Source organism: Rhinolophus sinicus, chromosome 13, assembly GCF_057876585.1.
Source record: "Rhinolophus sinicus isolate RSI-liver-muscle chromosome 13, RSI-T2T, whole genome shotgun sequence".
Lineage (NCBI taxonomy): Eukaryota > Metazoa > Chordata > Mammalia > Chiroptera > Rhinolophidae > Rhinolophus > Rhinolophus sinicus.
The window spans coordinates 60,416,400-60,431,980 of NC_142513.1; the positions used below are offsets into that span (position 1 = coordinate 60,416,400).

Sequence of the window (15,581 nt, forward strand, 5' to 3'; positions counted from 1 at the left end):
AGGATGTGTCCATCGGCCACCCTTGGTCAGAGCTTTGGAGCAAACACGAATGGGGAACTCAGTGAGGGATCCCCAAAGGGAAGGTGAATCCTGGGCAACAAGGTCAGGGTCACGTGGTCCAATCGTTCCCCTCCTTCCGCCTGAAGACCTCTCAGAGCCAGTCTGAAAGGTGTGACATTGATTTCATTAACTGTAGGGGGTTTAAATCATGGGGAGGATGCTGGGGTGTGGGTGTCACGGGGCTTCGTCCTCACCTGGATGTTGTCCGTGAGCTTTGCCAGGTGTTTGATAATCTCTCCGTGCTGTGCCGGCTGCATCTGCAGCAGCTTCTTAATGACGACCACTGACTCTGCGACCACCAGCTCTGTGTGTGGGACGGGGATGAGTGTGGGCCCCACACAGGAGGACAGACACGCCTGCACTGCCCCTGACCCCCCGGCTCTGCCTCACCCTCCTGCACTTCCCCAGTGGCCCTCAGAGATGCAGGGACACCCAGACACTAACTGAGGCAGACAGAATGATGGCCACACACTGTGCCTAGACAGACAGGTGGATACCCACTGGCTGTCAGTGTCAGACACACAGGCAGACACCCACCGGTCATCAAAGCCGGACACTCAGACAGACAAACACTGACCATCCCGGTTGGACAGCAACTGCACCAGGCCGTTAAGACAGGTGTCACGGACTCGGCCTATGTTGGTCGCACAGCGTCCAATGGCCTGGATGGTGGCTGCCACGAAGTCCTTATCCACGCTGCGGATGTAGGTCTGTGGGACACCACAGCAGTGACCCCTTAGGGACCTTCCAGAAAGCCGTCGCCCCTTACTCACTGACTCATCATGCCAAACTAAGTGAACTCTGGGAGGGGGAGTGACACCTTTGCGCGTGACCCCCTGGCCCAAAGCCGGCAGAGGGCCTGGGAGGGGACCTACAGTAATAGCTTTTCCGCTCTGGGCCCTGAGGAGGCAGGACGGCTCTCACTGCACACAAGGAGCTGCAGGCAGCTCTCCTGGGCCCCCCGGCTGGGAGCGGCCCCGGCCCGTACCTGGAATTCCCGCAGGACCGTGGGGATGTTGGTCTCGTTGGCCAGGTTGGTCAAAACTTCCAGCTGCAGGGAGGCAGACAGTGGGCTTGCTGGGCTCTCACACCCCGTCATTCCAAACATGCTCCACACACCAGAAAACAATCCTCAGGGCAACCCTGCCACATCTGCAGACTGGTGGGAACTGGCAGAGCATGGAACTCATCCAAAATGCAGGACAACTCTGCCTCCTAAACGGACCCCTGACAGACTGCACTTACGGCACGATCACATCCCCTCTGCATCTCCAGTGGACACTTACAGCCTCCTGCTGCTTTTAGGATAAAGACCAGCGTCCTTATCTCCATCTGTCAGACCCCGAATGGTCTGACCACTGTCTGTCTCTGACCTCCCACCACCCCCTTACGCTCTATGCCCCAGTCACACAGGCCCTCTGTCAGACCCCTCCTGCCCCAGGGCTTTTGCACATGCTGTTTCCACAGCGTGGGGCACGTCTTCCCATTCTGGCCCCTGCGTTTACCTAGATAATTCACGTTCATTTCTCGGGCATCAGCTCCAGCCTAGCCTCCTGAAAGAACACTTCCCTGAGCCCAGACTAGATCAGGTCCTGCTAGTTTCTGCTCTGACAGCTGTCTGCACTGTCTGCTCAGACCGTATTTCACAAATAGGTTTTGACATTGGTTTCATGATTAACTGCTCAATGCCTCCTGCTCACTGCAGCTAGACTGTGCCCCCCCCCACACACACACAGCAGCGTGCTTTCTCTTGTACCCTCTGTCTAGCTATGGGGCTGATACAGAGCATGCGTTCAGAGGGGCTGCAGTGAACTGTTGTTGAGTGAAATGACTCAGTAATGAGGAGGCGGGGCAGGAATGGAATGGGGGTACAGGCTCCTGCCCCTTTTTCTGTGGGCGTAGGTTTGCATGAAAGCAGGGGTGTGGGTGTGATGACACGGGGTGGAAGACAGAAGACTGCGCTGGGAAAGCATGATTTTAAAGTCAGCAGACCTGACCTTGGGGTAGTTACCTCACCTTCCTGGGTCCATGTTTCAATAAAATGGAGATAATGCACACTTCCTGAGGTTGTTATGAAAGTCAAGTTACTTCATAGGAGAGAAGTGGCAAGTACACCCCAGGTCTAGGCAAAGGGCAGACCCCGCACGCTCGTTAGTCTGGCTTCCTGGGCAAGCACTTCTGGCTTGGTTGGCTAGGGGCTCAGCCTGATGCGGGCAGGCAGGGAGGTGACACTGGATATCTGAGTGGGGAAGGGCAGAAAGGCCACCCCACGTCTGTGCGTCACTCACCTTCAGGACCTTGATCTGGGTGGGGTCGGTGGACCTGATGTAGAAGCTCTTCAGGTAGGGCTCAAACATCCCCTGGCACAAGAGAGGCAGCGTATGGCGCTCCACTGCAGTTCCTTCCAGAGCCAAGCCCCCCTGACCCGGCGCCCAGTATCCTCCATACCGCGTCCTCCGCCTCTCAATTTCTCCCCTCCTCCCTCTCACATCTCACGGGGTCTTTCTTCACCGGGCTTTCCCCACTCAGCGACCCTCAGGATCCAGGCCCCCGAGTCTCCGCCTGCATTGGGGGTCTCCCTCTCACTACGCTGTACCGCCCAGGCACGCCCCCAGCCTGCCTTTCCCCAGCGCCCCTGGTGCCCACGGCAGCAGGCCTCGCTCATGTGCTCACCCGGCGCTTGATGGACATGGTGGCCACGTTCTGGAGGACCACGTACTGCACCTCACTGCGGAGACAGTGGTCAGCGGTGTCTGGGCCCCTCCGCCGGGACAAGAGGCAGTGGATGGGCGGAAGGGGAGTGGACCAGTGTGAGGAGGGCATCAGAGGGAGGGCACAGCTGGGGTCAGAGGGGTGGCAGGGGTGTGGAGTCGCAGGGGGCAGGTGGGCTGGGCGGAGGGCGGGGGCACCATGTGCCCAGGGACCAGGAATGGGGCGGGGCCAGCAGGGGCTGGGGGCGGGGCGCGCACGCACCTGTGGCTGCGCAGCAGGCGCACCAGGGCCTTGGCGATGACGCCCACCTCGGCCTTGGGCGCCAGGTGGAAGTAGAGCTGCGCCACCGCCATGACCACCGCGGCGCTGCGGCTCTGCAGCAGCGGCTTCGTGTTGCGCAGCAGTAGCCGGTGGTCGGGGTCCATGACGTAGGGCTTCCGGGCGGGCAGCGTCGTGGCGGCTGCGTCCTCTGACCCCGGGCCCTTGGCCTCGTCCTCCTCCGAGCCATAGAAGGCTTTCTCGGGGTTCTCCTCCAGCAGGGATTCCTGGAGGGGAGACAGGTGGGGCAGCGGCACCGCCTCCCCGTGACCTCCCTGCCCACTCTGCCGCGGGGGTTGGCACCGGTACACTCACGTTCTGCGTGGGGCTCAGGAACTGCGTGCGGGCGTAGCGGGTGAGCATGCTGATGATGACCACCTGGCCCCACTCCTCCACGTCGATGAGCAGGTTACAGAGCTTCCGGTAGTTCTTGTGAATCAGGTCGATGCGCTCTGGGCACACCTCCTCAAAGGCCATCACCACGCTGCCGGCCACCAGCTGGGGACCCGACAGAGACAGGGGAGGGTCACAGGCAGAAACGAAGGGCCTCTGTCCCGCCGGCGGCGCCTTTCCACCACCCATCCCTGCGCCCCTCTACGCACCGTGGTCTTGTCGGCCAGAAGCTTCTCAATGACCTCGATCAGCTGGTCCTTCTGGTCAGAATCCAAGCTGCAGGAGAAACTGCTCAGAGGGCTTTGCGCCTCTCCCCTCGGCCCAGGCTGGCTCACCTCCCGCACCCAACGCTAGTCACAGAGGTGAGGGCCGCATCCATCGCCCAACACCTGTCAGTCCCCACACTGTCCTAAACTATCTGAGGAGTCACCAAGCCGGCCTGTGAGACCTGGAAGGAGCAGGGGGGCGCTGGGGCTGGGGAACACGCTCCTGAGGTGTGCCTGGCAGGGCTGGGGCATACCTGTAGAGTTTAGGGATGGCATGAGCAGCTGTTTTCCGCACGTAGGGGGACATGTCCGAGGCAGCCTCCTTGATGGCCAGCATCATGATGGGCACGATGATGGGCACACGGATGCTGGAGAGGACGCGGAGGGCGCTGGCCCGAATCAGCTGGTTGGGGTCCTAAGGGCGGAGGTGGAAGCAGCAGCCTGAGAAGCCACATCTGTGCAGCTCACTGTCCCTGGTACCATCGCCGTGCTACCCTGCCTTCTGTCCTGAGTCCGGATATGCCAGCGCTGAGCACCTCAGGGCTGCTTCACTTTCAGAAAGAGCAAAAAACTTTCAGAACACCTCAAGTTCCTGAAACACCTCCCGTTTCTTAGGGTGTGCGTGGGTACGTCTTTGCATTTGCAGTCGAGGTGACTACCAGAAATGCAAGCTCGTCTCCCTTTTCAAGAGTTCATCGTACAGTCCCCTCTCCCAAGGTCCTCTCCCAAGCTGCTCTTGTTCCTCTTCTCCCAGTGTTTGAAAGAGGATAGCGTGTGGGCTCCCCCTCGGCTCCTACTGCTTCCCACACACCCGAGAAGGGCCTTAGACAGTGTATTGTAATCATGGGATTGCATCGGCAGCCGCTGTCAATTACTGTTCATCTCGGAGGATGGAGGACAATGGGGAAGGTGCTGGAACACCAACGGGTAGAAGCTACTCTAAACCAGAGAAAGAGAAGATCCACAAAATTTCAGGTAAAAATAATGATAATCCCTGTCAAAATTCTGGAATTGATTTTTAAACAGCTGGTTTAGAAGCACTTACTTATAAAGCAGGACTGTTTTCTTATAGTCAAATCATATCGCATCCACTGCTTAAACCTATTTTCCTTTTGAAAAATATGTTATTTGGAAATGATTATGGAATCACAGGAAATTACCCCCAAAAAGATTTTCCTTTCTGATAAGAGTAATTAGGCTGGTAGATATTAACACTATGTATTTTGATTTCAGCAAGGCCTTTGTGGGAGTCTCCCAAAGATTTCCTGGATTGCCATTTTTAATGCAGGCCTTTTGTTTCACTGAGTATGTGAGCATTTTAACAGCAGCATTCATATCTGTTTCATCTCTGCATCACCATAGCCCTTTGTACATGAAAAAGGTATTAAAAAATGTTTTTTGCTAGTGAATAAGATCCTTCCAAACAAAATGGGAAAATGATGGCTGACTGTACAGATCCATCACTTAGTAAAACGTTGTACTTGGAGAAGGTTTATTAACAGAGCAGTGTCATCTTGGAAACGTGATATGCCATAGGAGTCAGTCTGCCACCCTGGTCTGAACAGCTTATCAACATCTTGGAGGAAGACATACGATCAGGGGGACAAAAATTAAGATTCAGAAGCATGCTGGCTTGGACCTGTGCTAAACCAATAAAATGAAATATAGTAGGTTCACAGGGGAGTCAAGGGACAGACTGCGTAAGACAGGATGTGGGGACGCCCAGATCGTCTGCTTGCCAACTAAGGTTTGTCTGAATTGAGCTAACCACATTAGTGGGCTAAGAAAGCGACAGCCTCAGCCCGGGCTGATAAAAAGAAGGGAGAACCCTGGATGGAAATGGCTGGTACCAATGTGCAGGAGAACCCAAAAACAACAAAAAGAAAAGGAGTTTTAGAGGAACACGTATATGATATGGTATCATTTACATGATGACGTTATATATTACTTAGGAACATGGAAATCAGTAGTAAAAGAATAGATACATGCATATGAATATTTCATTTCTTAAGCTGGGTATATAGATATGCATTGTATTATTCTTTATGCGTTTTGTGAGTCTGAAATAAACTTTAAAAAAACTTTTAAAAATCGTAGTTATGGCGATTTCAACACAATATTAATAGTTTAAAGAAAAAAACAAACGTAGTTAGTTGTCTTATGATGGAGCGAGTTGCCTTATGAAGGAGTGAGGTCTCCATCACTGGACATACCCGGTGACCCATGAGAGACGCTCTAAAGCAAAGGTCAGCACTACAGCCCTTGGGCCAAATCTGTCTTCTGCCTTTTTTATAAATATAAATGTACTGGAGCCTGGCCCTGCCCACTCATCTATGGCTGCTTTCACACTACAAGAACAAAGTTGAGTAGTTGCACGGTCTAGACTGTATGGCCTGCGAAGCCCAAATGACCATCTGGCAGGATACAGAAAAAGTTTGCTGACCACTGTTCTAGGGAAACCACTGCATTGAGTTGGACTAAATGAGCTCTAGTTTTCTAAAAGGAGAAAAGAATACAGAAACTACAAAAATGTAAATGTAAAATCTGGCCGTGAAATAATTCCACAGTGATTCTTACAAGATGATTTAACCCTGACTCAAACCAAAAGGTTACTTGCCGATCTGAGATCAAGTCTGTGGTTTCGACTATTAAAGACAGCCCAGCACACTGCGGCACAGAGCTACCCAAGTACTTGCTGAGTGAATAAATGAATGGTGTATGAAAGTACCCTGGCTTTCTACCCCACCTGGGAGAAGCCCCTCCTGCTGGCCATCGCACACTGAACTGGACCAGGGTTTGGGCCGCCGATTCTCCATGTGCTCAACAACCTACAGAATCTGGGGGCATGAAAAGATGAGCTGGGCCCTTCAGAGTACCTGTCACAGGAATCTGAACTCAACGTATGTCAAGACTAGGGGAATTAACAGGTGTAATCTGAGCTGAAAAGCCTGATATGGAGAGAGAACAGAATGGCAGTGATATCGCCTCTTTACGCTTGAGGTAGCTTCTACTAACCAGAAAAGCACCCAGTGGGGACTAACTACATGTATTTCGCATACAAAACAAAAGGTGAAAATATTCAGTTTAAATAGCTGAGACAAGTCACCTACATCTTCTGGTGCTAAACAAAAGACGAATGAAATTGTTCCAACTCTAGAGGAATTACTGGCCATATTGAACTTACTGAAAACGGACCTGTCAAGTGTTTACATCCTCTGTGTTGATCTTGAACCCAACCTTCGTGTCTGTGGTAGCCCTCCTCCATGGTCAACTTTGCTGTTTCTCTCAATGGAGCTTATTTGTTTTCAGTAAACCATTCTGTCTTTGTTACCAAGTTCCAGGTGACAAGGTTCCAAAGTCATAGTTCTCACCAGATCCCTAGACCAGGTGAGCCTGGCAGTGGCAAGGCTCTGACACCCAGAGGTGAGGAACCAAGTCAGCGGCTCCCCTCAAGAAATCCTGTCTTAAGGAGCTTTACTTCTGCCGGGCCACGGGCCAGAGTTCCTTTATACCAATGGGGTCCATTGTCAGGGGCTCAAAGGGTCCGCATTTGAGGCCACCACTACCACAGGCTCCTCAGAGAGGAGACACAGTCTCTGGGCACTCGCTTTATCTCTCGGGCCCCTTCTGAGCTGGCTTCCACCCCTTGAAGGTCTGTCTGGTCATTTCCTCTGACTCTGACCCTCCCAACCTAAGGCAGGTAGGACCAGGCCTCCAGGGCCTGCCCCCATGCTCAGGCTTGTCCCAGGCCCACTCCTGCAGTACAGCACCCACGAGGCCCAGACCCCGGGAGGCACGCTGAGGCCACTGACCTTTAGGCCACGCTGGAAGGTGGAGATGGACAGCAGGGCCAGGTCTTGCTGCTCCTCAGCATAGCGTACCAGGTACACGTAGACGAGCTTCTTCACCTGGGTGGGGGAGAGCAGTTTTCTCAGCAGGGACTGGCGCTCCAAGCCTGATTCCTCCGGGGTGGGGGAGAGAGTTCCGTGTACCCCACCTTCACTCTGACCCACATCTAGTTCAGGGACATGTGGACAGTGTCTCTTCCTGGACTGGTGACATTTCTGAGCAGGTCGGGCCCCCAGGGGCTGGACGGGTCCCTTCCTCACCCCTGACCAGCTTGACTTTTTTCCTGGTGGAGGTGGGCATGGAGACCCCTCACTGGGGAGTGCTCACCTCTATGTTCTTACAGGCCACGTTCTTCACCACAGCGGGAAACAGGTCGGAGGCGTTCTTTCCCCGGGCGATCATCTGGATGGTAAGGTCAAGGTCGGGGGAGAAGGAGAAGGGAGGGGCCAGCACTTAACAGGGGAACATCCACAAGGGGCCGAGGAGAGCTGCTCCTCCCCCAGGGCAGGTCCCTCCTTCCCCACTCACCGCCACAATCCTCTTCATGGCCTCCAGCTTGAGGGAATCCTTGTTGCTGTCCAGCATCTCCTTCAGGTCATCATGCCTGGGGAGAGGCACCAGAGGTCAGCTGAGGGCACAGGCTGGGTAGGGGTGGGGCTGTCAATCAGACGGATCCAGGCAGAAAGGAGAGAACGTGGGCAGCGGTGGCTCAGGACGTACCCGGCCAGAGGGGACAGTAGTCAAGTACAGAACAGCGGACTCGGGGTCGGGAGAACTATGTCGGCCAGCTGATGTTATGGGGTGAATTGTGTCCCCCTCAAGAAAGACATGTTGAAGTTCTAATCCCTAGGACCCCAGAAGCTGACCTGATTCATTGTAATTAAGTTGAGATCATATTGGAGTAGGGTGGGTCCCTAATCTAGTATGTCCAGTGTTCTTATAACAAGATGGCCTTGTGCACAGCCAGAGAGGTAGGAGAACGTCATGTGAAGACGGAGGATTGGAGTGACCCATCTAAAAATCAAAGAACACCAAAGATTGCCAGGAAACTACCAGAATCTAGGAAGGGGCAAGGTGGCCCTGCTGACACCTCGACTGTGGACTTCTAGCTTCCTGAACGGTGAGACAATACATTTCTGTTGTTCTAAGTCACCCTGTTTGTAGTGCTTTGTTACAGCAACCCTGGGAAACTAATACAGCCAGGGCCATGGAGCCAGGAGACAAGAGGCAGGGTTTGGGGTGGAAAGATATAGACTCTGACCAGGAAATGGCCAGCTGGATAGATGAGAAGGACCTGGAACCCGTGGGAAAGAGCTGGGAGTCAGAACACGAGCAGGACACACTTGCCCCACCCTGAGTGTGTTCCCAGGTCTTGACCCCACAAACTGAGCTGACTCTAAGGACTGTATGGGTCCCAGACGTTCCTGTCGGTGAGATGGCATCACAGCAAAGGCCCGATAGGTCACTCCACATTCAAGCCATTCAAGGAGGTTATAAACACCTCATGGGAGAAATAAATGAAGATTTGAATAAATGACCCCTTGTACGTGGCTGAGGGGAGCTAAGGTAGTCCCCAAACCAACACATAGATTTCATGCCATGTCCACTGAAATTTCAACAGAGGCATTTTTTTCAAACTTTGTGAAGTGACAGCAAATTTCATTTGGAAAACAAAATAAAATAGAAAAAACACTAGGTAATAACTCCAAAGAATATTTTGGGGGAAAAAAGAGAACAATGGAACAGTGACGGACAACTCTACTGGAATTTAAAACACAAAACAACATAACAATGACAAAAACTCTATGATACCAAGTTAAAAATAGAAAGTCAAAGGAGGGGCACTCCATAAGTGGATCTAAATTGATATATTAGGAATAACTCACCAGTGAAAGAAAGAACCTCCCCCCAAATAAATGCTGTTGGGACAACAGCTAAGCAGCGAAGAATTTAACTTGTATACATATCCCACGCCAAAATCAACCTCACATTTATCTAATAATTACATTACTTTTAAATATGGAAGAGGAAGGGGACTATTTTTCTCTTTAAGATCATAAAACTATCAGTAATCAGATGGCTAGGTTTAATTTTTTCTAACTTTGGTATATAAAAACCACATTTAAGAAAAAAATAAGGCAGCTGTATTCATTTGCTACGGCTGTCATCACAAATGACCACAGACTGGGCGGCTTAGACACCATCAACTTATTCTCTAACAATTCGGGAAGCTAAAAGTCGGCCATCAGGGTGTCCGCAGCATTGGTCTCCCTGAGGCCCCTCCCCTGGGCTTGTAGATAGATGGCTGCTTCTCCGTGTGCTCACACGGTCTTTCCTCTGTGTGTCTGCGTCCTAATCTCCTCTTCTTATAAGGACACCAGTCATATAGGATTAGGGCCCACCCTGCTGACCTCGGTTTAACTTAATTACCTCCATAAAGGCCTTATCCCTAATATCCCCCATTCAGAGTTACTAGAGGGTAAGGGCTTCAACATCTGAATTCGAGAGGGACACAATTAAACCTACAACAGCAACAAAAAGTAAAACATTGGGACTACGGTAAATAAAAGTTTAACATTCAAAACAGATCAAATACTGATGTATTTGTACAGGGCTCATCTCCAGTATTTGCCGTCAGCGCTGCTGCCAGCCGATCGCCATCTGCTTCCCCCGCCAGGAAGGCACAGCGCTGAGCTGCTGTTCCCTATTCAGTGACTAGATCCTGGGTTGTATTCCTTGACCAGGTGCCCATGTGCAGTAAACAACCTGCCCAACCATAATCAGAGGTCCCGGGCCAGTAGTCAAAGAAATGAACACACTATGAATAAACCCGTGGGAAAATGTGTCTACACAGCTGTGGGACCACTGACGCACTCATGTTGCCAAGACAATTTCACAATGTGGTGAGAGCAGCTGTGTGTGGGGACCGGCGTGTTCTCTAATCTCCCAGACGACACTCGGAGAACCCATGGCTTTTGACCAGGCCTGAGAAGCCAGAACTGTCACCAATGGTACAAATTAAACAGCAATGTGTGCAAAACTCGTCACAGAAGTGAAACATTTAGAAACAACAGAGAATCAGAAATTGGGGGCAGCAATATTGGGAAAGGGATGAGCATGAAAATAGTCCTAAAGAGGCCAACGGGACGCCTGCTGACACTGAGACATGAGTAAATGACAAACGCTAAGAGGAAAAGCACCCAACGCCATGCGCAGTCCCCGGGCTGCCTCTCGTAGGTGTGCGTGACTGCTGAACAGATCCAAGCAGAAAAGACAGACGGGCTGCTGAGAAAGTCACGTTCCGAGGATTTTAAAATGTGGTTTTTCTGAAGAGATTGTGGATGAAAAGCCGAATAGAAAGATGATGCCTTCCAGAATCCAGAGGCCTTGCTAGCTGTCAGGTGGAGGCAGAAAACATCCAGCCCCGTCATGCCGATCTAAACCTCCACTACTTGGCGGGGTGTGTGTGTGTGTGGGGGGGGCATGCCCCCCAAACCAGAAGACACAGTCTCCATGGCCAAGCCAGGTCCAGAGCACAACCACCTTTCACTCTCCTGAACATAGACCAGGCGGTCAGTTCCTAGGGAGGCTGAGCTCAGGACAACTGGGGTACAGAGAGGTACAGACCACCCAGCTGGGCCTGGGCCGCTCTGAGGACCAGGAAGGATAACAGAGCTGGCACCACCTTCCCAATACACAAGCGAACACACTGCACCCCCAGGAGCTTCCATACAGACAACCCACAGTCTACTTATACCCCACAGACACCTACACACCCCAACATCCCCACCTAACGCCAGTACCACCCCCATGTACCACAGATACTCCTATATACCCCCAGATATACCTACACTCAACAGATACTCAGACCCCCAAAGACACATCTACCTCCCCGGCATAGCTATACCCCCAGACACACATACAATCCATCCATAAACCCACAGAAACCCCTGCAGACACACACCCACAGCCCCCACAGAAACAGTCACAGGCATACACAGGCACTTTGCACAAAAACACTCTCCACACGTCACCCCCCTCAATGCTACCACACACGTCCACAAACCCACACACATTGCTGCAGACATACCCCCCGAAGCCCTCTCCACACTCCCCCGACACCTCACACAGATACACACCCACACTCTTCTGACAACTCGGTCACTCCACCAAACGGCCAGTGGCCTCCCATTTGACATTCCTGATGATGAACTGAGGCTTCTAAGAGCAAACACATCCAGCCTTAGGGATCCTGTGACCTCCTGTGAGGGGTTAGGCGGGGGTCCTGCCCTGGGAGCAGTGGGAGTCAGCCATCTCTCTTAACGCTGCCTGTTCCCTAAAGCAGAGTTCCTCATACCCGGCGTCCTCGCCACACCCACAAATGCCACAGGCCCTTGTCCAAATGCATAGGCCCCAAATGCAGGGCCTACGCTGGGGCCCCCACCCCACCTGACGCACACACTCCAGCCCCTGCTGGCTCCAGACGACAGCACAGGCACGATTGTCAGATGCCCACCAACACACAGCAAGTCCCTCCTGGGGAGAGGCCACCCCAGTCTCTCACCAGCTATGCTCCCCAGAGGGAGGGCGAGGCCGAGATGCACAGCAACACCCTGAGGCCATGAAACATTACTCTCCCTGTCAGATCCCCTTACGCTCACCACTCTGACATGACCCCTGGCCTGGCTGAGGGACTCAGGGTGGCATGGAGGCCACGCGTGCTCACCTCCCCATGGACACCTTCCTCCGTCCCCTCACAAGTTCCAATTCACAAGCAGGGAGAGGCTGCTCAAACTATACCTGAGCGTTATCGTGTCCCCAAAACTCACGGGCACCCATCCTAGGTTAGTGTGGCACCTCACTCCTCCAGCACTATACGACCCTCCCTACAGAGCTCCGGGGAGTTACGGGCCTCGTCACCCCCACCCATCCCACCAGGACCCTAAATGCCAGTCCAGTCCTCCTCCTCCTGGGGACGACGGACTGCAGGAGTCTGGGCTGGGTGGCAGCTGGGTCCCGGGGGCTCCTCTGTACCTTAGTGGCTGGCTCTGACTGTGGCCTTGGCCAGGCTCTGGGCAAGGTCCTTCCGGGGACGCTTCGGGGGCTGTGTCTTCCTCGGGGGCCTGCAGCCAGCGAAGCTCCTCAGGCTGCAGGGCCTGGTACCAGGGTGGGGGCCCCCCTTCGGGGTCCAGCACAGGGCTGGCAGCTTCCTGGTCAGCCGCGCAGGCCCCTCGGGCCCCTGGCCTCACCACCGCGCCCGGGAGCTGCAGGAATCGCTGCATCGGGCACCAGGGCCGGCTCTGGGATGGCGCTGAGCTGACCACGGAGCTGCGGGTACCTGTCACTGTCACCAGACGGCCCGCCCTCGAAACTCCGAAACCGGACACTGGCAGGGAGAGAGGCTCTGGTTTCCTTTTCACTGCTCACAGACAGGGATCAGGAGGGGGGAACTGGGGACTAAGCCAACCCCCATCTCTGGGCAGGAGACTAGGGGGTCAGGAGTGCTGATCCCGACAGAGGCCTCCCACAAATCTGGTCCATCCTTCCCCCCCCAGACCCGACCCCTCTTGCCTTCTCTTATCTCACCTTCTCCCTACCAGGCCAGGTCCCCCCACCCGTTACCACCCCTCCAGCGGCTCACTCACATCTCAGCTCGTCCCCCCTGCCCTTTCCCTGCAGTTGTGGTTGGCTTTACTCACTGTCATTTCAAATCCCCTCAATCCTCCTCCAGCTCCCACCCACAGCCTTGCCTTAGATAAAACTCGCCCGCACTCCCCAACATCTCACTCTTCTCTCCTCCTCCCTCTGGGCAGAGCTGGCCCTCCCAGGCCTCTCACCCAGCTCTGGAAGCCTCCCCGTCCCATCACCCAGGGCTCTGTGCCTCCTTCCATTCCCTTCTGCCTCTCCCTCTCTACTGGCTCTTCCCCATCGGCAGTTCAACTTGCTCTAGGCTCTCCCATCCTAATACCCAAGCAAACATAACAACACAAAGAAAATAAACAAGCCTCCCTGCACCAACGTTATCCTCCAGCAACTCTTTCCCTCTTTCCCTTTTACAGGCAAACTTCTTGACAGCAAAATTCCCATTCACTGTGTTTTATTTCTTCAGCTCCTATTCACTTATCTATTCACTTTAGATGCTGATCAGAATATAGGGCACAATGTCTGCAACTGAGATGATTCAGCCGAAAGATGTACGACTAGATGGTTAGATAAAGCTGAGCCGGCCGAATGTCAACAGTAGTGGAATCCAGGTGTATTTACTGTATTACTCACTCAACTTTCCTGTGTGTTTGCAAAGTACACAACAGAATCCTGGGGGGAACCATCGAGCTCCTCCTTGGACTTTGCCAGAACTGCTCTCCCAGGGCAGGAGGTGGGGAAGGGAGCAAGGAGGGGTTGACCTGCTCTTTGTCAAACCCATGGTCACAAATTTCTTTGTTTGACCTGAACTCGATGGGCACTGACACCACTGACGGCTTCCTTCTTGAAATCACATTTCAGTTTCCTCCTGCCTTTTGGTTCCCTTTTTCTCAGTTACCTGGAAACACTGTGCCCCTGCTCTCTGGTCACCCCTAGTATTGCTGTCTTCAGGGTTCATACCTGTTCACACCAGACTAAACTCATACTCTTTCCCTGGGTTCGTCTTTACTTCCTTCTGTGGCTTTAATGTTCTCTCTCTCTCCCGCCCTCACTCTCTCCACCCCTCACTCTCCTTCCCTCCCTCCTGGAATCCAAATCCTAATATCCAACTACCAGCTAGACGTGAATGTCAAGTTCATCATCTCAGCATGTCCAAAGCTGGGTTCAACACTGTTTCCCAGAAATGTCCCTGTCACATCTTTATGTCCAATCACACTGCATAGCACCATCTATCTAGTTGCAGCAACTGGTCACCTCAGCACCATCCCTGTCTTCTCCCAGCCTCTTCCTCTCACCAATTTACAATTAATCATCAGGTCTGCGGCTTCCCCCTCCTTAGTAGCCCTCAAATCCTCTGTCCCTCCCCTATTTTAGGTCATCATCATCCCCCAACTTCATCATCCCCCCCAACGTCAACCCCCCACCCCCACTTGCCTCCTGCTCAGCCCAGCACACTCTCCAATCCCTTCTCTACAGCTCAGCCTGCGATCCTTCTAAAATGCAAATCTGGTGTCACCTGCCTGGAACCCTTCAGTAGCCCCCCACAACCCTGGCATCACCCCACCCTCACTTCGGGTTACTCCACTGGTTTGCAGGGTGACGCTGACACACTGTACCTGCATCTACAAAACCCATGAGCTGGCTCTCACGTCCCACCTTCCTACAAGCTCTTTCATCTGGAATGTCCCTCACTCTCCACTCTCCAGGGCCAGGGGCCAGCTCCTCTCACCCTTCCCACTGTCCCCACTACACAGAATTGTCACTGGGCTTGTCTTCAGGACAAGGATTATCTTATGTTTATGGTTGTATTCACAGTGACTAGAACAAGACTGCACAGAAGGTCCTTAAATATGCTTGTTTCAGAATTTAGGAACAAATGAAGGAATAAGGCAGAGGCGGTGGGGGGCGAGGGAAGTTAAGGTGGGGTTAAACTGTAGGAGCAAAGCGCCAGATAAGAGATGGGGATGAGAACGTGGGGACCAGAATGAGGGAAAATGGGTTTGGAGGAGGAGCCAGGCCCGGGAGGCTCTTAGTTTATACCCCGGGTCGGCCTTCCTCGCGAACTCTGAACTCTCCCCACTTGCTTTGCAGCCAAATTCCCACGCGGGGGGGGGAGGGGGGAGAAAGGCTGGGAACCTGTAATCCAAACCTACAAAGAGAACCGCCTGGAGCAGGGAGGGTCACTCCTCCGGGAACAGATGGCTGGCCCATCCCCCACGGCCTCCACCCCTCTCGCAGGACCCATGTCGGCCCCTCGCCAGTGTGCAGGCCTGGGGACCAGGTCACGAGGCCCCGCCTGGGAGTGGGCTGCGGGCTTCCAGTCGTGCAGCCGGGGCGGGG

At 53.4% G+C, this 15,581-nt stretch overlaps 1 protein-coding gene across 3 annotated transcripts in view; it reads right to left on the minus strand.

The window, feature by feature from the left end:
- The window catches only part of AP3B2 (adaptor related protein complex 3 subunit beta 2), a 34,274-nt gene that overhangs the window by 10,391 nt on the left and 8,302 nt on the right, over nucleotides 1-15,581 (minus strand). For 2 of the 3 annotated variants that reach the window (XM_074318321.2, XM_074318320.2), the window contains 12 exons: nucleotides 8,127-8,202; nucleotides 7,926-8,000; nucleotides 7,562-7,657; nucleotides 4,004-4,164; nucleotides 3,693-3,759; nucleotides 3,406-3,588; nucleotides 3,034-3,317; nucleotides 2,734-2,788; nucleotides 2,349-2,420; nucleotides 1,049-1,111; nucleotides 638-770; nucleotides 255-364 (listed from right to left, as the gene is read on the minus strand). In XM_074318321.2, coding sequence (XP_074174422.1) covers nucleotides 255-364; nucleotides 638-770; nucleotides 1,049-1,111; nucleotides 2,349-2,420; nucleotides 2,734-2,788; nucleotides 3,034-3,317; nucleotides 3,406-3,588; nucleotides 3,693-3,759; nucleotides 4,004-4,164; nucleotides 7,562-7,657; nucleotides 7,926-8,000; nucleotides 8,127-8,202 — 1,375 coding nt within the window. Of the gene's footprint in view, nucleotides 1-254; nucleotides 365-637; nucleotides 771-1,048; nucleotides 1,112-2,348; nucleotides 2,421-2,733; nucleotides 2,789-3,033; nucleotides 3,318-3,405; nucleotides 3,589-3,692; nucleotides 3,760-4,003; nucleotides 4,165-7,561; nucleotides 7,658-7,925; nucleotides 8,001-8,126; nucleotides 8,203-12,632; nucleotides 12,943-15,581 lie in introns of those variants that run through there. The other variant, XM_074318322.2, reaches the window with a different exon arrangement.